The sequence below is a fragment of the Pseudophryne corroboree genome, chromosome 4, assembly GCF_028390025.1.
Source record: "Pseudophryne corroboree isolate aPseCor3 chromosome 4, aPseCor3.hap2, whole genome shotgun sequence".
Lineage (NCBI taxonomy): Eukaryota > Metazoa > Chordata > Amphibia > Anura > Myobatrachidae > Pseudophryne > Pseudophryne corroboree.
In genome coordinates this window covers 695282241-695309501 of record NC_086447.1, presented here as the reverse complement: position 1 = coordinate 695309501, position 27261 = coordinate 695282241, and the positions used below count along the sequence as shown (strand labels likewise).

Here is a 27261-nt window from a genome sequence, read left to right as displayed (position 1 = left end):
CACCTTGGGTATGAGAGGAAGAGGGGGAAATACATAGACCGACTGGAACACCCACGGTATCACTAGGGCATCTACAGCTACTGCCTGAGGGTCTCTTGACCTGGTGCAATACCTCTGTAGCTTCTTGTTGAGGCGGGACGCCATCATGTCTATCTGTGGCAGTTCCCACTGACTTGCAATCTGTGCGAAGGCTTCCTAAAGAAGTCCTCTCTTGGATGCAGGTCGTGTTTGCTGAGGGAGTCTGCTTCTCAGTTGTCCACTCCCGGAATGAACTGCTGAAAATGCGCTTACATGATTTTCCGCCCAGCGGAGAATCCTGGTGGCTTCTGCCATTTCCACTCTGCTCTTTGTGCTGCCTTGGCGGTTTACATGAGCCACTGCGGTGATGTTGTCTGACTGGATCAGAACCGGTAGGTCGCGAAGCAATGTTTCCGCTTGCCGAAGGCCGTTGTATATGGCCCCCAGCTCCAGGATGTTGATTTGAATACAAGTTTTTTGACTTGACCCAAAGACCTTTGAAGTTTCTTCCCTGTGTGACTGCTCCCCCACCTCGGAGGCTCGCGTCCGTGGCTACCAGAATCCAGTCCTGGATGGCGAACCTGCGACCCTGCAGAAGGTGAGCACTCTGCAGCCACCATAGGAGAGACACCCTGGCCCTAGGGGACAGGGTGATTAACTGATGCATCTGTAGATGTGATCCGGACCACTTATTCCGTAGATCCCATTGGAAAGTCCTCGCATGGAACCTGCCGAAGGGAATGGCCCCGTAAGATGCCACCATTCCCAGGACCCGAGTGCAGTGATGCACTGACACCTGTTTTGGCTTTAATAGGTTTTTTACCAGAGTCATTAGTTCCTGGGCCTTCTCTATCGGAAGATAAACCCATTTCTGGTCCGTATTCAGAATCATACCCAAGAAGGGCAGACGAGTCATAGGAACCAACTGTGACTTCGGGATATTGAGAATCCAGCAGAGTTGCTGTGACACCTTCAGTGAAAGTGACATGCTGTTCAACAACTGCTCTTTTGATCTCGCCCTTATTAGGAGATCGTCCAAGTATGGGATAATTGTGACTCCTTGCTTGCGTAGGAGCACCATCATTTCCGCCAATTACCCTGAATTTGGTAATGAAAATACTGTACCGTAATTCTCAGGTACGCCTGATGGGGTGGATAAATGGGAACATGAAGGTATGCAGCCTTTATGTCTAGATACACCATAAAATCCCCCCCTTCCAGGCTGGCGATGATCGCTCTGAGCGATTCCATCTTGAATTTGAACCTTTTCAAGTATAGGTTCAGAGATTTTAATTTTAAAATAGGTCTGACCGAACCATCCGGTTTCGGGACTACAGCCAAGGTTGAGTAATATCCCCTTCCTTGTTGAAGGAGGGGAACCTTGAGCACCACCTGTTGGAGATACAATGTGTGAATTGTATTTAATATTATCTCCCTTTCTGGGGGAGAAGCAGGTAGGGCCGATAAGGAAAACCGGCGAGTAGGCACCTTTTCGAATTCCAGCTTGTAACCCTGAGAAACAATTTCTATTGCCCAGGGATCCACCTGTGAGTGAACTCAGATGTGGCTGAAGAGTCGAAGACGTGCTCCCACTGGGGCGGACTCCCTTAGCGGAGCCCTACCGTCATGCGGTGGATTTAGTAGAGGCCGGGGAGGACTTCTGTTCCTGGGAACTAGCTGTGCCCTGCGCCCTTACCTCTGGTAAGAAAGGACGCTCCTCGTACTTCCTTGTTTTTCTGCTACCGAAAGGACTGCATTTGATAATGTTGTGCTTTCTTAAGCTGTGAGGGAATATAAGGCAAAAGATCAGATTTACCAGCTATAGCTGTGGAGACCAGGTCCGAGAGCCCTTCTCCACACAATTCCTCACCCTTGTAAGGTAAAACCTCCATATGCCTCTTTTAGTCGGCATCACCTGTCCATTGCATGTTCCACAGGACACGTCTAGCAGAAATCGACATAGCGTTGACTCTAGAACCCAGTAGACCAATGTCTCTTTGAGCATGTCTTATATATAAAACAGCATCTTTTATATATCCTAGGGTCAATAACATGGTATCCTTATCTAGGGTTTCAATCTCCGCTGATAAGGTATCTGTCCACGCTGCTACAGCGCTATAAACCCCTGCCGACACAATCGCCGGTCTGAGTAGTGTACCAGAATGTGTGTAAATGGACTTCAAAGTACTTTTCTGCATGCTATCTGCAGGATCCCTGAGGGTAGCTGTATCTTGGTATGTCAGCGCTACCTTTTGGGTAAACGTGTCAACGCCTTGTCCACCCTAGGGGAGGATTCCCATCGTATCCTGGCCCTAGCAGGGAAAGGATACGCCATGAGAATTCTTTTGGTAAACTCCAGTTTCTTGTCTGGAGATTCCCGCTCTTTTTCACACAATTCATTTGGTTCATGAGAGGGGGGAAATGTTATCTCAGCTTTCTTCCCCTTAAACATGTGTACCCTCGTGTCAGGGACAGATGGGTCATCAGTGATATGCAAAACATCTTTTATTACAATAATCATATACAGGTATTGAATACTTTTCTGCCAGTTTTGGCTGTAACTTTGCATCATCGTAGTCAACACTGGAGTCAGACTCCGTGTCGGTATCAGTGTCTATTATTTTGGATAGGGGGCGTTTTGAGACTCTGAAGGTCCCTGCGACAAAGGGACAGACATAGGTAGATTCCCTGTCTGTTCTCTACTCTTTTGTGCACTAAATTTACCTCAGCACTTAATTCCACATATCCAGTCAGGTGTCGGTGTTGTCGACGGAGACACCACACACATTTGCTCCATCTCCTCCTTAGAAGAGCCTTTTACCTCAGACATGTCGACACACACGTACCGACACACCACACACTCAGGGAATCCTCTATATCTGAAGACAGTTCCCCCACAAGGCCCTATGGAGAGACAGAGAGAGAGTATGCCAGCACACACCAAGCGCTAATACCCAAGGAAAAACACACAATGTGTTTACCCAGTAGCGCTGTAATACTATTATTTGCTGCCAATTATGTGCCCCCCCCCCCCCCTCTTCTCTGAAACCCCCTTTCACCGTGGATAAGCAGGGGAGAGAGTCCGGGGAGCTTCCTCTCAGCTGTGCTGTGAAGAAAATGGCGCTGGTCAGTGCTGAGGGAGAAGCCCCGCCCCCTCGGCGGCGGGCTTCTGTCCCGCTTAAATATAATAAAAACTGGCGGGGGCTCTTTATATATACAGTGCCTAGCTGTATATATATCTCTTTTGCCAGAAATTAGGTTTATATTGCTGCCCAGGGCGCCCCCCCAGCGCCCTGCACCCTTACAGTGACTGCCGTGTGTGAGGTGTGTGGGAGCAATGGCGCACAGCTGCACTGCTGTGCGTTACCTCAGTGAAGATCATGAAGTCTTCTGCCGCCTCTGAAGTCTTCTTTTTCTTCTCATACTCACCCGGCTTCTATCTTTCGGCTTTGTGAGGAGGACGGCGGCGCGGCTCCGGGAGCTAATGGTGTCCAGTAGCCTAAGAAGCAGAGCCTTGAAACTCACAGAAGTAGGTCTGCTTCTCTCCCCTCAGTCCCTCGATGCAGGGAGTCTGTTGCCAGCAGGCTCCCTGAAAATAAAAAACCTAACAAATATACTTTCTGTCAGGAAGCTCAGGAGAGCTCCCTGAAGTGCACCCATCTCCTCTGGGCACAGTATCAAACTGAGGTCTGGAGGAGGGGCATAGAGGGAGGAGCCAGTGCACACCCAGATCCAAAGTCTTTCTTAAAGTGCCCATGTCTCCTGCGGAGCCCGTCTATCCCCATGGTCCTTACGGAGTCCACAGCATCCTCTAGGACGTAAGAGAAAAAATGTTGATTCATTGGGCGGTATTCAATTCTTTTCATCCCCTTCCACACTCATTCTGTTTCTGCTAACGGACATGGTATAATCATTTCAGCTCGCTACCCCCGTAGTAGTGAGGACGTCTAACCCTTTATGCAGCTATACCGGTTTACTGTGGGCGCGATATGTGCGATAACAGGGATCACTTTAGAAAGGAGATTGGGCATGATATATCATTTGAATACCGCCCATTCTTTCATATGCACAGCAAAGATAACATACAGTGGACAATGCACAACCGAAAGTGACAAATATACCTGTAGGCCTGTCCGAGACTTTTATACGCTTCAATAAAGTTTGACTTCTGCTTCAAGGCTTCTTTAAAAGTTTCAATAGCTTCCTGCAAAAATAGAACTGTTTTGCTAAGTTTATAAATTTACGTAGGCATGACAGTTATATGCAAAGAGTCATCGTACAACAAATATGACTACAAAGACTCTAGCTAAGATATTAAGAAAGCCAGCAGTGCTCATAAGAGATGCAAGATACATATACAGGCAAATTATATCTAATACAAACCCTCTACAGCCACACGTGCATGTATATGTAACGTCTGCCCGACTTTTTCTTAATCATTGTTTAACTGTTAGAGCAAAATTTCCCCAACTGCTGCAGCGTGAACTGCATTTACACTTGACCACAGAGACTCAGTGAAAGGTAGGAGGGAGCAACTGACCTATAGTATTGTGGTATGTGTGGACTCCTCACACATTTAGATAAAGAGTAACCGCCTACGTGTGTATACGTACAGTACTGTGCAAAAGTTTTAGGCAGGTGTGGAAAAAATTCTGCAAAGTAAGAAAGCTTTAAAACACAGAAGTGTTAATAGTTTACTTTTATCAATTAAAAAATGACATTTGTTGGATGTTTGGGGTCGTTGTCATGCTGCAGAATAAATTTGGACGCTTCCCTGATGGTATTGCATGATGGATAAGTACCTGCCTGTATTTCTCGGTATTGAAGTACAGATGTAGCCACCTTTATCTTGAGTGGCCGCGGCGGTTGTCCCGTTCGACCATACGCAGCGTACTGTGGCGTAGCGAGGCGCGCCTAGCCACAGAGAGGCTATCTAATCGCACGGAGACAGACATTTGACGTTTGGCGTTACCTTTACGTGTAATACCTGCGATCAGCCACCAGATGTCGCTTTTTACAATCACCACTGCGCATGCGTGTGGTCTCCCGTAAAATACAATACTGACATACATAATAAGGACTACTTTACTAAGGCGTCTCATTACGCTGCATACAGCAAATACTGTACTCATTACGCTGCATTATTTAATACAGTACTGTACAGTATATACAGTACGACACCGACGCAAATACAGTAGTACAGCATACAGTATATGATCCATCTACAATACTTTATGAATACTGTATGTGAGCGTGCAAGTCCCGCAGACAAAACACAGTACTGTAAAACCAGTAGTGTACACTGTCGCAAATGGATGTGTGTTACAAGTTCACTATTGCCTCTCAAGATTAGGAATTTTCTACAGTGTTATCGTCCTAATCCCGTAGCCATTACAGCATAATCAAAACCAACGGATTTATACATTTGTCTGCGGCGAAGTGGTGAAGTGTTTCGCTTCCTATACTCAGAGTCCAGGGTTCGATTCCTTAAGTACTGTACGAATGCATGTTACTGTAGTTTTTTTCAGACACTATTATTTTTTTTATTCACATACTGCAAACCAGGGCATACAGTAGCTGCATGAGCGGTTCTATGCGATCGAGTCCGGTGTACCATAATCTGCAGGTTCTATGCAGGTTAAGGTACTATGCTCCGTACACAGTACACATACAATTCTGTAGCTGGGCAGACTGAATAGAAATGGCTACCACCTATGACTCCTTGCCCCACAGAGGCCCTAGGCTACGGAGCAAGTAATAGTCCAGATTGTACAGACTATGGGGCAATGCTGAATGAGCGTCACAATCCCCTAGCTAAAATACACAGTATGCATATTATGGTACACCGGACTCGATGACATACTGTAGCACACTGGCAAAATGGCCGCCGCCCCTGAACCCTTGTGCAGGTTATGGGGCTATGCTGAAGGAGCGTCACAATCCCCTAGCCAAAATACACAGGGGAGGGATAAGCTACTGTAGGATTGCATACAGTATTACGGTACACCGGACTCAATCGCATAGCACACTGTCAAAACGACCACTACCCATGAACCCCCACCTCCTGAACCCCCACCTCGTGGCAGGCAGCAGTTGGGTATGGAATGAGAAATGGCATAAGCTGTGCAGGCTACGGGGCGATGCTGAAGGAGCGTCACAATCCCCTAGCCAAAATACACAGAGATACTGTAAGCGAGGTCTATGCACATTACAGTACTGTACAGTACGTTACACCGGGCTCGGTCGCATAGCAAACTGACAAAACACAAGTTTTACAGTACATACAGTAAAGCAGGCCAAAGCTGCAGGAGAGTTTCTACTGTAAAGGTTCTATGCACCGTACGGTAATGTACACATACCTGTACAATTCTATAGCAGGGCAGACTCAATTGAAATGGCTACCGCCTGTGACTCCTACAGTAGCTCCTAGGAGGCACTCAGCTATGGAGCAAATAACAGCACAGATTTTGCAGGCTACGGGGCAATGCTGAAGGAGCGTCACAATCCCCTAGCTACAATACACAGGGGTGATAGAGATAATCGAGTGGCTGGAGGGGGGTCCCCTTGATTTAAGGGGCCCCCACTCCTCCAGGGTACTCCGGCCAGGTGTGACTAGTTGGGTATTTAATTCCATGGCCGCAGGGACCTGTATAAAAGTCTCCCCCGGCTGTGCATTATCTGTCCAGCTAGTGGAGCCCAGTGCTGATTCAAAAAATATGGGGAACCCCTACGCTTTTTTTGTCCCCCTTATTTTTTGCACCAGGACCAGGCGCAGAGCCCGGTGCTGGTTCTAAAAAGATGGGGGATCCCGTGTCCATTTTTTCCGTATTCCTTCCGGAATTCGACTGCAATTGCATATACAGTACTGTACCCCTTAATGTCACTGCTTACAGTATACAGTATTTAGACATGAGCTTGTGTACAGTATCTGTCATGAGGTGCTTTTTTCACTGACACTATAACTTTTTTCTATTGTGATATACTGTACTGTACAGAGGCGGCAAACTAGCCAAACGGGAATAATCAGCTTCTGCAGAATAAAATGAGATGCTACAGTACATGCCTATATTCTGTGAGTGACTGCGGCTCTATGAAATTAAATCAGAAAATTTAAATATGGGCGCCTCCTGCTAGCCTGTTGCCCTTCCCCCATGGGAGCCTGCACAGATCATGCAGTAGACAGGGAGGGAATGCAGGTCATGTGCAATACACAAACGCCCACTGTGGTACTATTTTGCTCACTTACAGTACCGTACTGTAGGTTGCATTTAGCGTAAAGAATCGCTCCTGCAGATGTACTTTGATTTATGTGAAACCTGTGTGCATCCTTCCATTGGATGTACAGTACTGTATTGGAGAGAAAAAAAAAATGTTAAAGTGAATGTCACGGGAACACATTAAAAATAAGGTTGGCACTTCCTTCCCATTGGTGTTGGTTTACAGTATGCCGTAGTGTACTCGGACGCTCATGTAATTGCATTTCAAAGGCACAGTATTTTCCATCGTCTCCCCCCTACCCCCATCGCCCTTCCCCCCTGGGGGCCTGCACAGGGAGGAAATTCAGGTCCTGTGCAATGCACAAACGCTGAAGATCTACAGTACTGTTTTGCTTAGTTGGTAGCGCCAGAATACAGTACACTCATTTCATTCACGCTGTTTGGGTGCATTTAGCGTAAAGAATCGCTCCTGCAGATGTACTTTGATTTATGTGAAACCTGTGTGCATCCTTCCATTGACTGTCTTACAATGGAAATAAAATAATACAGTGCATTATTACAGAAAAAAAAAAAAAAAAGAAAGAAAGAAAGCACATCATGTCTCGAACCCTGGACCCCCAGTGAGGGAGGTGGGAGCCTTCACCCCTAGCCCACGACGCCTCATGAGAGATTTCTAATTTCATGTGTGAAAGTACTGCAAACAGCGCCCGGCCCTCGCCCCATTGCTGTTGGTTTATGCCTTAGAGGACTCGGACGCTCGCATTTGTAAAGCACGGTGTTTTCCTCCGCCTCCTGCTAGCCTGTTGCCCTTCCCCCATGGGAGCCTGCACAGATCATGCAGTAGACAGGGAGGGAATGCAGGTCATGTGCAATACACAAACGCCCACTGTGGTACTATTTTGCTCACTTACAGTACCGTACTGTAGGTTGCATTTAGCGTAAAGAATCGCTCCTGCAGATGTACTTTGATTTATGTGAAACCTGTGTGCATCCTTCCATTGGATGTACAGTACTGTATTGGAGAGAAAAAAAAAAATGTTAAAGTGAATGTCACGGGAACACATTAAAAATAAGGTTGGCACTTCCTTCCCATTGGTGTTGGTTTACAGTATGCCGTAGTGTACTCGGACGCTCATGTAATTGCATTTCAAAGGCACAGTATTTTCCATCGTCTCCCCCCTACCCCCATCGCCCTTCCCCCCTGGGGGCCTGCACAGGGAGGAAATTCAGGTCCTGTGCAATGCACAAACGCTGAAGATCTACAGTACTGTTTTGCTTAGTTGGTAGCGCCAGAATACAGTACACTCATTTCATTCACGCTGTTTGGGTGCATTTAGCGTAAAGAATCGCTCCTGCAGATGTACTTTGATTTATGTGAAACCTGTGTGCATCCTTCCATTGACTGTCTTACAATGGAAATAAAATAATACAGTGCATTATTACAGAAAAAAAAAAAAAAAAAAAAGAAAGAAAGCACATCATGTCTCGAACCCTGGACCCCCAGTGAGGGAGGTGGGAGCCTTCACCCCTAGCCCACGACGCCTCATGAGAGATTTCTAATTTCATGTGTGAAAGTACTGCAAACAGCGCCCGGCCCTCGCCCCATTGCTGTTGGTTTATGCCTTAGAGGACTCGGACGCTCGCATTTGTAAAGCACGGTGTTTTCCTCCGCCTCCTGCTAGCCTGTTGCCCTTCCCCCATGGGAGCCTGCACAGATCATGCAGTAGACAGGGAGGGAATGCAGGTCATGTGCAATACACAAACGCCCACTGTAGTACTATTTTGCTCACTTACAGTACCGTACTGTAGGTTGCATTTAGCGTAAAGAATCGCTCCTGCAGATGTACTTTGATTTATGTGAAACCTGTGTGCATCCTTCCATTGGATGTACAGTACTGTATTGGAGAGAAAAAAAAAAATGTTAAAGTGAATGTCACGGGAACACATTAAAAATAAGGTTGGCACTTCCTTCCCATTGGTGTTGGTTTACAGTATGCCGTAGTGTACTCGGACGCTCATGTAATTGCATTTCAAAGGCACAGTATTTTCCATCGTCTCCCCCCTACCCCCATCGCCCTTCCCCCCTGGGGGCCTGCACAGGGAGGAAATTCAGGTCCTGTGCAATGCACAAACGCTGAAGATCTACAGTACTGTTTTGCTTAGTTGGTAGCGCCAGAATACAGTACACTCATTTCATTCACGCTGTTTGGGTGCATTTAGCGTAAAGAATCGCTCCTGCAGATGTACTTTGATTTATGTGAAACCTGTGTGCATCCTTCCATTGACTGTCTTACAATGGAAATAAAATAATACAGTGCATTATTACAGAAAAAAAAAAAAAAAAAAGAAAGAAAGCACATCATGTCTCGAACCCTGGACCCCCAGTGAGGGAGGTGGGAGCCTTCACCCCTAGCCCACGACGCCTCATGAGAGATTTCTAATTTCATGTGTGAAAGTACTGCAAACAGCGCCCAGCCCTCGCCCCATTGCTGTTGGTTTATGCCTTAGAGGACTCGGACGCTCGCATTTGTAAAGCACGGTGTTTTCCTCCGCCTCCTGCTAGTCCTCCATTCCCATTATGCATTAGCGAACTCAGACGCTCATACAGTATATTTTATATTTTAAAAAGCACGGTGTTTATACATTGTACTGTACATTATTCCTTTTACACAATTACTGTAGTTGCGTCTCCATACACATACAGTACAGTACTGTACTCCATACTTTTTCCACCGCTTCCCGTTACGCCTACAGTATTGCCAGAGCTGTAGATCAATCCGCCGCTATACTGTACGATCGAAAGTACTGGATTAGTGGAGCATTAGCCACACAGTGGTGGAGATGTGTAATGCATGATGAGTATCTAGATCGTCTCAACGCGCCTGCCTGTGATTAAACTCAGCTATCGCCTTAGCGTGGCTAAACGCCCGTCTCGGCGGAGAAACAGTCAAGATAAAGTTGGCTACATCTGTACAAAGAAACCATCAACGTTGAGGAATGTAGACACAGTGGTTGGCAAAGGAAACTTGCATCAGTGCATCAGATGAAAGACACATCATGCTTACTTCCCTTTGAAATCAGAAGATGTCCAGAAGTACCATCAGCTCAGAACTGGCAGAAACTAGTAGGACCCAGGTACACCCATTAACTGTTCGCGGAAGTCTGACCAGAAGTGGTCAGAATTGGAAGAATTGCGCCCAAAAAGCCATACCTTCAACGTGGAAACAAGGCCAAGAGACTCAACTATGCACGAAAACATAGGAACTTGGCTTCAGAAAAATGGTAGCAGGTACTCTCAAGTTAAAATGTGAAATATTTGGCTAGAACAAAAGGCAGTTTGTTTGCCAAAGGGCCAGAGAGCGGTACAATAATGAGTGTCTGCAGGTAACACTGAAGCATGGTTGAGGTTCCTTGCTAGTTTTGGGCTGTATTTCATCAACTGGAGTTGGGGATTTGGTCAGAATTAATGATGTCCTCGATGTTGAGAAATACAGGCAGATGGCTCAAAATTTATTCTGCAGCAGGACAACAACCCTAAACATACAGCCAATGTCACCAAGAACAATCTTCAGCGTAACGAAGAGTCTGTCTGGGACTACATGAAGAGACCGAAGGCTTTGAGCAAACCTACAGTACACATGCACACAGAATCACAACTCTCAAGGGGGGTACACAAGGAGTGATGTTCAGCTCATTTCTAAGCAATCTGACTAGATTGCTTAGAAAATCGCTCCGTGTGTAGGGGTGCCGGCGACAGCGATGCGCGGTCCCACGCGTCGCTATCGCCGGTGCTAGATTGGCCAATCTAGCAGGTCACTCATTTCACCGCTGGGTGAAGTGAGCGCCCCCCCGTGTCGTCGTCTCCCCCCCCCCCCCCCCCCTCCCTCGCTCAGCACATCGCACTGAGCGGGGAGAGAGATGTGTGCCGAGTGGTCTGTGCTAGACCGCTCAGAACACATCTCTGGGGAAATCTCCCAGTCAGTACGGCCCTTTACAATCTGTTGAACTGTCAGAAGTGATATAGGTGAATAGGTTTTGAAGTAGGTGTGAGAAATAAAGTTCAGTGTCAAACACAGGTACATTTGCCTATGTGAACTGTATGGGGTATATTTACAAAGTCAATTTGGGTCCATTTTGATAAATTTTTTGACAACGTTTGGTCTTTTTTTTTTTACAGAGTTTGTGTTTCAGGGTCTAAATGTCACATTTACTAACAGATGAGTTTTTACATCCATTTAAAAAAATTATTATTCAAAAATAATGTTAGTAAATGTGGAATTTAGGGGTATATTTACTAAAAGTTGATCTGGGTCAATGTTTGCATGATTTTGTATTTCAGGGTCTACATTCCACATTTACTAACAGATGATTTTCTTAAAAATGTTAAAACACATAAATCGATAAACAAAAATAATCAACCAAACATCAACAAAATCTACCCAAATCGACTTTTAGTAAATAGACCGCCTATGTCCATAGGCAAAGCATGAGCTGTTGTGGGAAACACAAGAAAATACAATGCTTAACCGTAATTAAGACAAATTAAGCAATGAAACAAAAGGTCACAGATGAAAAAACAGAAGTACGATTTGTGGATACCTTGAGCAGTCCTCTGTGGAAGAAGGTTAAACCTTTATATAAAACGGCAATCGGCTGATTCTGGTTCAGTTCCAGGGAGCGCTGAAAATCCTCATGGGCTGCTACGTAATCCTGCCACAGAAATAAAATAATGTGTTTAATAATATTCATGCTTCAGGACCTTTCTTAGCTACTATAAAGAGGTTACCCTGTCTGCTTGCAGAATTTAGAAGGATTGCAAAAACACTGATCCATAATGCTTTTATCTCCTCCAAAAATCCCCTACATTATTAATTGTAGAGAACCCTCACAGAGTACTACAGTTTGGGGGTGTACGCTAACAGTCAGAACCCCTAGGTCTGCTAATGGTCTCAACAGCGAAAGGGTTTTAAGCTATTTACAGTAGGCACTATTGATCAACAGAATGTTGCAATTATTTGGGTCTTTGGAGGTGGTGATTGGGTGGCATGTGATGAAAAGATCTTTATAAATTGAAACAAATTAGATCTTCAAAATCAATCAATCAATATCTTAAAATGCCAAAATAAGTTGACTGATTTCCTACACCTGAAAAAGGGTAATCCTTCCCTGTAATAGATACACAGCAGTAGGGACCCCTCAATTAAATGAATGGTATGGAGTCTTAATAGGGCTCCCAAATCTAATACATCTTTATTTTTTATTTTAAAAAAATACTATAGAAAAAAATAAGATTTTACTCACCGGTAAATCTATTTCTCGTAGTCCGTAGTGGATGCTGGGAACTCCGTAAGGACCATGGGGAATAGACGGCTCCGCAGGAGACTGGGCACATCTAAAGAAAGATTTAGGACTATCTGGTGTGCACTGGCTCCTCCCCCTATGACCCTCCTCCAAGCCTCAGTTAGGACACTATGCCCGGAAGAGCTGACACAATAAGGAAGGATTTTGAATCCCGGGTAAGACTCATACCAGCCACACCAATCACACCATATAACTCGTGATAGGAACCCCAGTTAACAGTATGATAACAAATGGAGCCTCTGAACAGATGGCTTGCCATAACAACCCGATATTTGTAACAATAACTTTGTACAAGTATTGCAGACAATCCGCACTTGGGATGGGCGCCCAGCATCCACTACGGACTACGAGAAATAGATTTACCGGTGAGTAAAATCTTATTTTCTCTGACGTCCTAGTGGATGCTGGGAACTCCGTAAGGACCATGGGGATTATACCAAAGCTCCCAAACGGGCGGGAGAGTGCGGATGACTCTGCAGCACCGATTAAGAGAACTCAAGGACCTCCACAGCCAGGGTATCAATTTTTTTAGAATTTTGCAAACGTGTTTGCCCCTGACCAAGTAGCAGCTCGGCCAAGTTGTAAAGCCGAGACCCCTCGGGCAGCCGCCCAAGATGAGCCCACCTTCCTTGTGGAATGGGCTTTTACAGATTTAGGCTGCGGTAGTCCACCGCAGAATGCGCAATCTGAATAGTGCTACAAATCCAGCGCGTTTAGTCTGCTTAGAAGCAGGAGCACCCAGCTTGTTGGGTGCATCCAGGATAAACAGCGAGTCAGTTTTCCTGACTCCAGCCGTCCTGGAAATATAAATTTTCAGGGCCCCTACTACGTCCAGTAACTTGGAATCCTCCAAGTCCCTAGTAGCCGCAGGCACCACAATAGGTTGGTTCAAGTGAAAGACTGATACCACCTTCGGGAGAAAGTGAGGACGAGTCCTCAACTCTGCCCTATCCATATGGAAAATCAGGTAAGGGCTTTTTCATGACAAAGCCGCCAATTCTGACACATGCCTGGCCGAAGCCAGAGCCAACACATGACCACTTTTCATGTGAGATATTTCAAATCCACGGTTTTAAGTGGCTCAAAACAATGTGATTCCAGGAACTCCGAAACCACATTGGGATCCCAAGGTGCCACTGGGGCACAAAAAGGGGCTGAATATGCAGCACTCCCTTACAACGTCTGAACTTCAGGCTGACATCCTTCCTGGCTTTGATCAGGATAAGAATGACTTCCTCCAGAATGCCTTTTTCACTCAGGATCCGGCGTTCAGCCGCCATGCCGTCAACGCAGCCGCGGTAAGTCTTTTAACAGACAGGGCCCCTGCTGCCGCAGATCCTGTCTGAGTGGCAGAGGCCATGGGTCCTCTGAGATCATCTCTTGAAGTTCCTGGTACCAAGCCCTTCTTGGCCAATCCGGAACAATGAGTATAGTTCTTACTCCTCTTTTTCTTATTATCCTCAGAACCTTGGGTATGAGAGGGAGAGGAGGGAACACATAAACCGACTGGTACACCCGTGGTGTCACTAGAGCGTCCACAGCGATCGCCTGAGGTTCTCTTGACCTGGCGCAATATCTTTTTATTGAGGCGGGACGCCATCATGTCCACCTGTGGTCTTTTCCAACGGTTTACCAGCATTTGGAAGACTTCTGGATGAAGTCCCTATTCTCCCGGGTGGAGTCTGCTGCGGAAGGCTGCTTCCCAGTTGTCCACTCCCGGAATGAACACTGCTGCCAGTGCTACCACATGATTTTCCGCCCAACGGGGAATCCTTGTGGCTTCTGCCATTGCCCTCCTGCTTCTTGTGCCGCCCTGCCTGTTTACATGGGCGAGCACCGTGATGTTGTCTGATTGGATCAGTACGGCTGGTTTTGAAGCAGGGGCCTTGTTTGGGTTAGGGCCTTGTAAATGGCTCTTAGCTCCAGAAAATTTATGTGAAGTGAAATCTCCTGTTTGGACCACAGTCCTTGGAATTTCACTCCCTGTGTGACTGCACCCCAGCCCCGAAGGCTGGCATCCGTGGTCACCAGGACCCAGTCCTGTATTCCGAATCTGCGGCTCTCTTGTAGATGAGCCCTCTGCAGCCACCACCGCAGCGACACCCTGGTTCTTGCCGACCGGGTTATCCGCTGCTGTATCTGGAGATGGGACCCGGACCATTTGTCCAACAGGTCCCACTGGAAATTCCTTGCATGGAACTTTCCTAATGGAATTGCTTCGTACGAAGCTACCATTTTTCCCAGGACTCGTGTGCATTGATGTACCGACACCTGTCCCGGTCTTAGGAGGTTTCTGACTAGAGATGACAACTCCTCGGCTTTTTCCATTGGAAGAAACACTTTTTTTTTTTTTTTTCTGGTCTGTTTCCAGAATCATTCCCAGGAACAGAAGACGTGTCGTCGGGACCAGCTGTGACTTTGGAATTGAGAATCCAGCCCTGCTGTTGCAGCACTTCCCGAGAAAGTGCTACCCCCTTACCAACTGTTCCTTGGAGCTCGCCTTTATCAGGAGATCGTCCAAGTACGGGATAATTAAACTCCCTTCTTGCGAAGGAGTATCATCATTTCGGTCATTACCCTGGTAAAGACCCTCGGTGCCGTGGATAATCCAAATGGCAGCATCTGGAACTCATAGTGACAGTCCTGTACCACAACCTTGAGGTACTCCTGGTGAGGAGGGCAAATGGGGACATGCAGGTAAGTATCCTTGATGTCCAGAGAGACCCTGTAATCCCCCTCGTCCAGGTTCGCAATAATCGCCCTGAGCGATTCCATCTTGAACTTGAATCTTTTGTTATATGTGTTCAAAGATTTTAAATTTAAGATGGGTCTCACCGAACCGTCCGGTTTCGGTACCACAAACATTGTGGAAAAGTAACCCTTTTCCTGTTGAAGGAGGGGTACCTTGATAATCACTTGCTGTGAATACAGTTTTTTGGATAGCCACCAACACTGCCTCCCTGGCAGAGGGAGTTGCCGGTAAGGCAGATTTTAGGAAACGGCGGGGGGGAGACATCTCGAATTTCAGCCTGTACCCCTGAGACACTGTTTGAAGAACCCAGGGATCCAAATGTGAGAGAGCCCACTGTGCGCTGAATTTTTGAGAGGGGCCCCCACCGTACCCGGGTCCGCCTGAGCAGCCCCAGCGTCATGCTGTGGACTTACCGGACGCAGGGGAGGACTTCTGCTCTTGGGAACTAGCTGTGTGCTGCAGCTTTTTCCCTCTACCTTTTCCTCTTGGCAGAAAAGATGAGCCTCTAGTCCTCTACTTTTCTGGGGCCGAAGGGACTATACCTGATAATACAGTGCTTACTTTTGCTGTGGGGTAGCTTGGGGCAAAAGTTTTGATTTCCCAGCCGTAGCTGTGGAAACGAGGTCTGAAAGACCATCCCCAAACAGTTCCACCCCCTTATAGGGCAAACTGCCATGTGCCGTTTTGAATCGGCATCGCCCGACCATTGCAGAGTCCATAACCCCCGTCTGGCGGCAATGGTTTTACATATCGCTTATTAGTGATGCCAGTCGGCAAATATCCCTCTGTGCATCACGCATGTATAAGACAGCGTCTTTTATATGCTCTATTTTCAGCAAAATATTGTCCCTATCCATGGTTTCAATATTATCCGACAGGGAATCTGACCACGCAGCTGCCGCACTGCACATCCATGCCGAGGCAATAGCAGGTCTCAATATAATGCCCGTGTGTGTGTATATAGCTTTAAGGGTAGTTTTCTGCTTTCTATCAGCAGGTACTTCAGGGCGGCGGTATCCGGAGACGGTAGTGCCACCTTTTTTAATAAGCGTGTAACCGCTTTTTCTACCCTAGGGGGTATTTCCCAACGTGACCTATCCTCTGGCGGAAAAGGGTACGCTGCTTAGAAATTATCAATTTCTTATCGGGGGAAGTCCACGCTTCCTCACACACCTCATATCAATTTCTCAGATGCAGGAAAACTACTGGTAGTTTTCTGTCACCAAACATAATACCCTTTTTTGTGGTACCTGGGGTATTATCAGAAATGTGTAATACATTTTTCATTGCCTCAATCATGTAACGGGTGGCCCTATTGGAAGGTACACTAGTCTCATCGTTGTCGACACTGGAGTCGGTATCCGTGTCAACATCTGTGTCTGCCATCTGAGGTAGCGGGCGTTTTAGAGCCCCTGATGACATTTGAGACGCTTGGACAGGCACAAGCTGAGCAGCCGGCTGTCCTATGTCGTCAAACCTTTTATGTAAGGAGTTGACACTGTCACGTAATTCCTTCCATAAGTCCATCCACACCGGTGTCGACCCCGCAAGGGGGTGACATCCCATTTACAGGCATTTGCTCCGCCTCCACATCATTATCCTCATCATACATGTCGACACAGCAGTACCGACACACAGCACACACACAGGGAATGCTCTGACAGAGGACAGGACCCCACAAAGCCCTTTGGGGAGACAGAGGGAGAGTATGCCAGCACACACCAGAGCGCTATATATCACAGGGATATCACTATACAGAGTGTTTTTCCCTTATAGCTGCATAATATATTTATACTGCGCCTAATTTGTGCCCCCTCTCTCTTTTTAACCCTTTTCTGTAGTGCAGAACTGCAGGGGAGAGCCAGGGAGCGATCCCTCCAGCGGGGCTGTGAGGGAAAATGGCGCCAGTGTGCTGAGGGAGATGGCTCCGCCCCTTTTTCGGCGGGCTTTCTCCCGCTATTGTAAAAGTTCTGGCAGGGGTTAATACACACCTATATAGCCCCTGGGGCTATATATGGTGTCAGTTCGCCAGCCAAGGTGTTAATATTGCTGCTCAGGGCGCCCCCCCCCAGCGCCCTGCACCCATCAGTGACCGCAGTGTGTGGTGTGCATGAGGAGCAATGGCGCACAGCTGCAGTGCTGTGCGCTACCTTGGAGAAGACAGAAGTCTTCAGCCGACGATTTTCCGGACCACCTTCTTGCTTCTGGCTCTGTAAGGGGGACGGCGGCGCGGCTCCGGGAACGGACGACGAGGTCGGGTCCTGTGTTCGATCCCTCTGGAACTAATGGTGTCCAGTAGCCTAAGAAGCCCAAGCTACCACCACTTAGGTAGGTTCGCTTCTTCTCCCCTTAGTCCCTCGGTGCAGTGAGCCTGTTGCCAGCAGGTCTCACTGAAAATAAAAAACCTAACATATACTTTCTTCCTAGGACCTCAGGAGAGCCCCTAGTGTGCATCCAGCTCAGCCGGGCACAGAAATCTAACTGAGGCTTGGAGGAGGGTCATAGGGGGAGGAGCCAGTGCACACCAGATAGTCCTAAATCTTTCTTTAGATGTGCCCAGTCTCCTGCGGAGTCGTCTATTCCCCATGGTCCTTACGGAGTTCCCAGCATCCACTAGGACGTCAGAGAAAAAGAATATGAAAGAACATGATAAATCAGAGCAATAATTTTTCTCAGGTCTAATTAAATGTTAGGACACCAAATGCATCTTGAATCATAGTAACATAGTAACATAGTAACATTGTAACATAGTATCTGAGGTTGAAAAAAGACAATTGTCCATCGAGTTCAACCTATTTGTGGTGTCCTATGCATGATGATTTGACTAAAATTTCTGACTGATGCTGCTGTCAGCCGTTGCATTTTATCCCTATTTATAGTAACTATAATGCATGACTATGCACCATACCCCTGGATATCCTTATCCAATAGGAATTTATCTAACCCATTCTTAAAGGTGTTGACAGATTCCGCCATTACAACTCCCTCGGGCAGGGAATTCCAAACACGTATTGTCCTTACCGTGAAAAAGCCTTTACGCCGTATTGTGCGGAATCTCCTTTCCTCTAACCTGAGCGAGTGTCCACGAGTCCTCTGTGTTGATCTAACCAAAAACAGGTCCCGCGCAAGCTCTGTGTATTGTCCCCTTATATATTTGTAGATGTTGATCATATCCCCTCTTAGTCTCCGCTTTTCCAATGTAAACATGCCTAGTCTTTCAAGCCTTTCCTTGTATTCCATCGTCTCCATGCCCTTAATTAGTTTGGTCGCCCTCCTCTGTACCTTTTCAAGCTCCAGGATATCCTTTTTGTAGTACGGTGCCCAGAACTGTACACAGTATTCAAGGTGTGGCCTCACTAGTGATTTATATAACGGGAGTATAATACTCTCGTCCCTAGCATCAGTACCCCGTTTTATGCATGCTAATATCTTATTAGCCTTCTTTGCTGCAGTCCTACTTTGGGTACTACTGCTTAGCTTGCTATCTATGAGGACACCTAAGTCCTTTTCCAGTACAGAATCCCCTAATTTTACCCCATTTAGTAGGTAGGTGTAATTTTTGTTCTTGTTACCACAGTGCATTACCTTACACTTGTCTGTGCTGAAGCGCATTCTCCATTTGGCTGCCCAAGCTTCTAATTTAACTAAGTCGTTCTGAAGAGACTCGGCATCCTCCTCTGTATTTATAGCCTTACACAATTTGGTATCATCTGCAAAAATTGACACCATGCTCTCTAGACCTTCTGTTAGGTCGTTAATGAAAATATTGAACAATAGCGGTCCTAATACTGAGCCTTGCGGCACACCACTTAGCACTTCAGTCCAAGTTGAAAAAGATCCATTAACCACAACGCGCTGCTTCCTATTATCTAACCAGTTTTTGACCCAAGTGCATATTGTGCTTCCTAGCCCTGATTCTTGTAGCTTGTATATAAGTCTCATGTGTGGTACAGTATCGAACGCTTTGGCAAAGTCTAAAAAGATTACATCCACGTCTTTACCCTGATCTAGGTTTGCGCTTACTGTTTCATAAAAGCCAAGTAAGTTGGTTTGACAGGATCTGTCCTTCAGAAACCCATGTTGATTCCTTTTAATGACCTTATTGGTTTCAAGGAACTTCTGAATACTATCTCTTAGAATACCTTCCAATACTTTCCCCACTATAGATGTAAGACTAACTGGTCTATAATTACCTGGTTCAGCTTTACTTCCCTTTTTGAATATAGGCACTACTTCCGCTATACGCCAGTCTTTGGGAACCATACCTGATATAACTGAATCCTCAAAGATCAAAGATAGCGGTTTTGCCAGTTCAGAGTGAAGCTCCATTAGAACCCTTGGATGAATACCATCGGGCCCTGGTGATTTATTAATCTTTAAATGTTTTAATCGGTCACAGACTACTTCCTTGCTTAAATAAGTACCTATCAGTGTGATATTGTCATTATTGAGATTGTGTCCCTGAATTGGGTCCTCTCTAGTGAATACTGTTGAAAAAAAACTCATTTAGTGTGTCCGCTATGTCATTATCATTTTTGCTTAAGACTCCCAACTTGTCTTTCAAAGGGCCTATACTCTCCTTTTTTAATCTCTTGCTATTAATGTATTTAAAGATTTTTTTGGGATTCGCTTTGCTTTCCTTTGCTACTAGTTTTTCAGTTTCTACTTTAGCCGCTCTTATTTCCTTTTTGCAATTTTTGTTACATTCCTTATAGTGCTGAAATGACTCTGCTTCCCCGTCAGATTTGTATTTTTTAAATGCTCGCCTTTTCTTGCCCATAAGTTCCTTAATCTTTTTGTTAAGCCACATCGGTTTATGATTTTTATTCCCTTTTTTGCTACTCATAGGAATATATTTGAGTGTATTTTTAGCTAGCAGGAATTTTAGTACCTCCCATTACTCCGTAGTATTTTTTCCTAAAAACAAACCTTCCCATTCAATATCCCTGAAAAATACCCTCATCTTTTCAAAATTTGCTTTGCTAAAGTTTAAAGTCCTAGTTGAGCAAGTATAGGGCTGTTTGTAGAAACTGATATTGAATGTGACCATATTGTGGTCGCTGTTTCCTATGGGTTCCCCTACTATAATACCAGATACCAAATCCTGATTGTTTGTTAATACCAGGTCTAAGATTGCATTGTACCTAGTTGGTTCCTCAATTAGTTGGACTAGGTAGTTATCATTTAGTGTGTTTAAAAACATACTGCCCCTAGCAGTATCACATGAATCGTTTTTCCAGTTTATCTCTGGATAGTTAAAATCTCCCATCACTACTATGTCTCCTACTCCTGCTGCTTTTTCAATTTGCTTTAGTAACAATTCATCATCAGATGCGTTGATACCAGGTGGCCTATAGCATACACCCAATACTAACTTTTTTGTTCCTTTTTCCCCGCATGCAATTTCTACCCATAATGTCTCAACAGTGTCTACAGTCCCCTCCTGAATATCTTCCCATATATTAGGTTTTAAAAACGGCTTTACGTACAGACACACCCCTCCACCCTTTTTATTTAGTCTGTCTCTCCTAAACAGTGTATAGCCCTCTAGATTGACTGTCCAATCATGAGATTCATCCCACCAAGTTTCAGTAATGCCTATAATATCATACGGTTTGCTTGCTGCAAGTATTTCTAGTTCACCCTTTTTACCAGTAATGCTTCTGGCGTTTACATACATACAACTAAGATAAGTATTTTCCCTTGCGTTAGGGACATCTTTCACCTTATGTGGCAAGGATGACCTGTAATCGTCATTGGTTAGTGCTTTGGTAAAATCCCTTTTAGTACCCATGTTAGTAACCTTACTGCCTGCTCTTACCCTCCCCCCAACTCCTCCCCCATTTCGTTTACTACCGCCATCCCCACTATTCTCACTGCATGACCCGTAGTTTCTAGCTAAACCCTCCCCCCAGGCTCCTAGTTTAAAATCTCCTCCAACCTTCTAACCATCCTTCCCCCCAGCACCGCTGCCCCTCAAGCAAGGTTACAAATTATTGGTATTTGTAATTAGGTACCCATTAATTATGTACGTACTACTGATTTGTCAGCATGCAAATTCATAAGTTATTAGATCGTAAACATCCCGTTATTATTAGTAGTGGCGGATTTTACCTAGGGGCTGGAGGACTGCAGCCCCCCCCCCCCCAGTAAAGGTCCGCCACCCCTAGTGAGTTCTGGCTTCCTGACTCCTGGCACTTGTGACCCCCCCCCCCCCCCCCCCCCCTCCCCTTCACCACCACCAACACTTGGCCCAGCCTAAACTCCCGGCTCCACCCACATCAGTATGATCAGGCAGGGAGCAGGAGACAGAGATGGCTCTAGTGTGGCTTCCGACTGGAAACGCTCCCTGCTCATCTCACATAGGGCTGGCAGTCGCAGGGGGGAGAAACTGTGGGACTACCATTCCAGCGTGTGATTAGCTATACGAGTTGTTTTTTTTAATATATAATAGTGGCTTAAAGGGGATTAACACAACATTTGCTAGTAAGGGGACACGTTGGTGCAAAAATATAGCTATGTCATATACAGTTGACAAAACTTTACACTTATAGATTAACTTTATGTTAGTACTAATGGTAGTCACAATACTCACATTACTAGTAAGATTAAAGGTATTTATTATATCAGCTCACCTCAGACACAAAATGCAGGGTGCCTCGATGCCTGTATAGCCTTGCTGAGGGCTGTAACTGGATAGCTTTAGCCAGGTCACTGAGTGCCTCACTAATCCGCCCCAAGGGAGATAAAATCTATAGGGGGAGACAAAGAAACTAATCGTCCAAAACAGTATGCAGCCATTAGGTCGATAGTGACACTATCATCAATGTTAATGTCGGCATCACAATGCTATGTAAAAAAACAACAAAAAAGATGTAAAGTTATACTGCCGAAACCACTTACTTTTGACAATGTCACTGTTAGGCTATTGTATGTATTCCATCCCAAACTTTGTATAACTTATATATGAAATAAGCACTGTATTATGTCCTTATGTACTATGCTCACCTTGGAAACTTGGAGTGACTTAGGGAAAACGTACATTACAGACTGGTGATAGGAACACTTAAGTCTGTAAATATTTGGAGATGAAAATAACAGACTGAATACAATGGGGGGAATGCAATTAGCCATGGGGTTTACTCCGTGTGTTAAGACTTAAAAGGTGGAGTTCATGAGGCTTTGAGGAAAAGTCTGCAATAAAAGGCACCAACTGGGGTTTAAACAGAGTCAATGATTACCTTGCATTAACCCAGGGTTCACTGCGCAGGGAAAGTCCATTTTATTGAATAGCTCAGAGCGTGAAACCCGGAGCTTTTCCCAGCGTAGCAAACCCTGTGGCTAATTGGAATCCCCCTTAAAACTTAACTTGTGAGTTTTCAAACTTTTGTTTACATGCATTTCCATATCTCTATTTTCAGAACATGCAACGTCTCACTCCAGACAGACAGAACATTGGGGGAAACAATCATGGTTCTTTTTAAAATACACTCAAAGCTCCAACTACATTAGGACACATTTGCATTATCTGCCACATTGAACAGTGAAAGTCAGGCACACAATATGCTATGTTAACAAAAAATGTAAGAAAATTTGCTGAGGAAGCTAAATTTCACTTTCTGAATGTAACATTAAAAACAGTTGGAAATTATTGTAAAACAACATACTGGAGCTGTATTGAAAGGTCCCTCCTCCCCTCTCCCCCTCCCTACACTTACCCATGCAGCACTTTCCTTGCCTGCTGAGACAATCTGCCTCCCAACTGTCTAAGCCTGGGAACAACACTGTGGCAAAAGCCTGAATATTCTTCTCTGGTCAGCGCAAGATCCGACTCGTCTCCAGCACTTGAGACCTGAAATGGTAATTTAGAGACTGGATAGCAAACTTGAGAAGGGACTGATGTCCCTCCCAGATAGGAACATGCAGGCAAGCATCCTTGATGTCCATAGACAACAAATTCCCTGTGCTCCATTGCTGTGCTCCAGACCTCAGAGATTCCATTTTGAATCTGTCCACCAGAAGATGAAAGTTCAGAAATTCTACCTTTAGAATGGGCCACAATGACCCCACCTGGCTTATGAGTAAGAAATAAACTAAATAGAACTCCAACTCCCTCTATTCAATGGCCACATGGAAAATAAACCATGCTGAGGCAATTTCTGTTTTGTTCCATCAAGAGCTAGACGAATCCTTAGTTTGTAAGGACTCCTCTCTCCCAGGCATTTATTGAGGATTCTAACCATCTCTCCTAGAATGAAACAGATGAGCTCCCACCACAGGGGCCCCCAAGGTTGGGTCTCCTGCTCATAATGCCTAAGGGCTGTAACACACACTCCGGTTTTTCCCGGATGGCAAAAAGCCGGACAAAGTTTGTCCGGCTTTTTGCCATCCGGGAGAAACCGGCAGTGTCTGTCACACAGGACGGCTTTGAGCCGTGTGTGATGCTGTGCGCATGCGCAGCATCAGACACGGCTGCAGAAAAAACCATTGTGTGTGAAAGCTCCCCTTCACACACATGGTTTACTGGCTCCAAGGACGGCCCGGCGGCCGCCCGGCCGCCGGACCTTCCAGTGGTGAGACCCGGCTGCAACCCGGCAGCCGGCCCGGGGCCGTGCAGTGTGAAGGGACCCTACCCCTCACACTGTTAACTACAATGCCGGCACGGGAAAAAGCCGTCCGGCTTTTTCCCGGCCGGCAACAACCGTGTAGTGTGTTTTAGCCCTAACACTTGTCTTTTGGTCTAGGGTTTTGGCGGTTAGCTACCCAGGGCTACCTGACCTTTCCTCGACTACCACCGGAAGCTGGGACCGGACCCCTTACGCTCTGCCTGACCTCTGCCTTGAAAAGCTAAGGAAGTAATCTTGTTCCACTCTACAACAAATTAAGCTTTTCCAGCAAAGGAAAGAGACCCTAGAGTCCATTTGGAGTCTAAATCATCCAAGTGCCTCAGTGGTGGTACTTTTATGTAAGGGATTTGCACAAGTGTAACAGGAGGAAGTGCTGAACAGGGAAGCACTTCCTCCTGGGTGCAACCTCAGAGAGAGTGACAAACTCAAATCAGACACTCATGAAAAAGCGGGGCCAATCTTAGTATGGAACGGGGGGGGGGAGCCCAATTTTCTAAAGACCAGATTTAAAAGTACCCAGGCACCTAACCCCAGTGTCTCCCAGGGATGGAGAGAATGATTCCATTCACAAACTCTGACAACAACTGTATAATAACTACCTTCAGGTCCACCCAAGGGGATACGGTTATGTGACCGGCGGTCATCTAACATTTGGGATCACCGTGTCGATAATGTGACCTGCGACACAAACCCAACCCCACCCAACCTCCCAGGGACTTAAAAAGGAACCTCCCTGGGTATAAGCACAAAATAAAACAAGTAAAAGATAATTTCTATACAATCTTCTTGTTTTTAATAACTTCATCTGCTACTGTATAAGTCATAAAAGCTGTTTAAAATGGCACAAGTAGCATTAAACGGTACTCACCTCTGCTCTCTGTTCATACACTTCTGGGTGATCAGGTTCCAAACTTATAACACGGCTCAGTTCAAACAGTGCTAATTCTGCATTCTTTAGGTCCTTATGCAAAGCACAGAAAAAACGAAGTTAAAAAATAAGATTTTACTCACCGGTAAATCTATTTCTCGTAGTCCGTAGTGGATGCTGGGAACTCCGAAAGGACCATGGGGAATAGCGGCTCCGCAGGAGACTGGGCACAACTAAAGAAAGCTTTTAGGTCACCTGGTGTGCACTGGCTCCTCCCACTATGACCCTCCTCCAAGCCTCAGTTAGGACACTGTGCCCGGACGAGCTGACATAATAAGGAAGGATTTTGAATCCCGGGTAAGACTCTTACCAGCCACACCAATCACACCGTATAACTCGTGATACTATACCCAGTTTAACAGTATGAAAAAACAACTGAGCCTCTCAACAGATGGCTCAACAATAACCCTTTAGTTAACAATAACTATGTACAAGTATTGCAGACAATCCGCACTTGGGACGGGCGCCCAGCATCCACTACGGACTACGAGAAATAGATTTACCGGTGAGTAAAATCTTGTTTTCTCTGACGTCCTAGTGGATGCTGGGAACTCCGAAAGGACCATGGGGATTATACCAAAGCTCCCAAACGGGCGGGAGAGTGCGGATGACTCTGCAGCACCGAATGAGAGAACTCAAGGTCCTCCTCAGCCAGGGTATCAAATTTGTAGAATTTTGCAAACGTGTTTGCCCCTGACCAAGTAGCAGCTCGGCAAAGTTGTAAAGCCGAGACCCCTCGGGCAGCCGCCCAAGATGAGCCCACCTTCCTTGTGGAATGGGCTTTTACTGATTTAGGATGCGGCAGTCCAGCCGCAGAATGCGCCAGCTGAATTGTGCTACAAATCCAGCGAGCAATAGTCTGCTTAGAAGCAGGAGCACCCAGCTTGTTGGGTGCATACAGGATAAATAGCGAGTCAGTTTTCCTGACTCCAGCCGTCCTGGAAACATACATTTTCAAGGCCCTGACTACGTCCAGCAACTTGGAATCCTCCAAGTCCCTAGTAGCCGCAGGCACCACAATAGGATGGTTCAAGTGAAAAGCAGATACCACCTTAGGGAGAAACTGGGGACGAGTCCTCAATTCTGCCCTATCCATATGGAAAATCAGATAAGGGCTTTTACATGACAAAGCTGCCAATTCTGACACACGCCTGGCCGAAGCCAAGGCCAATAACATGACCACTTTCCACGTGAGATATTTTAGATCCACGGTTTTAAGTGGCTCAAACCAATGTGATTTTAAGAAACTCAACACCACGTTGAGATCCCAAGGTGCCACTGGAGGCACAAACGGGGGCTGAATATGCAGCACTCCCTTCACAAACGTCTGAACTTCAGGTAGTGAAGCCAGTTCTTTCTGGAAGAAAATCGACAGAGCCGAGATCTGTACCTTAATGGAGCCTAATTTCAGGCCCATAGTCACTCCTGCTTGTAGGAAATGCAGAAATCGACCTAGTTGAAATTCCTCTGTTGGGGCCTTTTTGGCCTCACACCAAGCAACATATTTCCGCCATATGCGGTGATCAGAGCCGGCCATAGGCATAGGCAAACTAGGCAATTGCCTAGGGCATTTGATATGCCTAGGGGCATCAGCAGCTTCTGCTGATTAAAATGATAAGCGGCATGCCTATATTCTGTGTGTAGCATTTCATATGCAAATACAGCCACAGTCTCACACAGTATATAGGCATGCTGCATATCATTTTAATCAGCAGAAGCTGCTTGTGTATCCTAGCCACATAGCACTGCAAATAAGATGCATTTTCATAAAAAAGGTGTGCCTGACGTTAGCATTGAGGCAAGATTTATGAGGACACATCTGTATCCAAGTAGAGGCAGAGGTCACAGTGTGAGTGCTATGTGCATGCGAGTCGGTTGGTTGTGCAGTAGTGTTCGGAATATGTGTAAGGAGCATTATGTGTGTCATGTAAAAATGCATTACTAATGTGCAACATATGTGTAAGGGGCACTATGTGTGTTATTATTTGCATAAGGGCATTACTAATGTGCAGCATATGTGTAACAGGATACTACTGTATGTGTGTCATTATGTGTATAGGGGCACTAATAATGTGCAGCAAATGTGTAGGGGGCACTATGTGTGTCATTATGTGTATGAGGGCATTAATAATGTGCGGCATATGTGTAAGGGACATTATGTGTAAAAGGGCATTAATAAAGGTTGTCATAATGTGTAAGATCCATTATGTTTATAAGGACATTAATAAGGTGTCTCATATGTGTAAGGGCCATTACTGTGTGGAATTAGGTGTATAAATGCATTACTAATGTGTGGCATTATGTGTATAAGGTGCTCTACTATGTAGCGTTGCATATAGAAAGGGCACTACTGTGTCA

The 27261-nt window shown here is 45.8% G+C and overlaps 1 protein-coding gene across 3 annotated transcripts in view; it reads right to left on the bottom strand.

The window, feature by feature from the left end:
* Positions 1-27261, bottom strand: part of TTC13 (tetratricopeptide repeat domain 13) — a 227023-nt gene that overhangs the window by 109595 nt on the left and 90167 nt on the right. For all 3 annotated transcript variants that reach the window (XM_063917918.1, XM_063917919.1, XM_063917920.1), the window contains exons 6-9: positions 24844-24936; positions 21984-22100; positions 11835-11945; positions 4140-4222 (exon numbers count right to left, since the gene is read on the bottom strand). In XM_063917918.1, coding sequence (XP_063773988.1) covers positions 4140-4222; positions 11835-11945; positions 21984-22100; positions 24844-24936 — 404 coding nt within the window. The remainder of the gene's footprint in view (positions 1-4139; positions 4223-11834; positions 11946-21983; positions 22101-24843; positions 24937-27261) is intronic.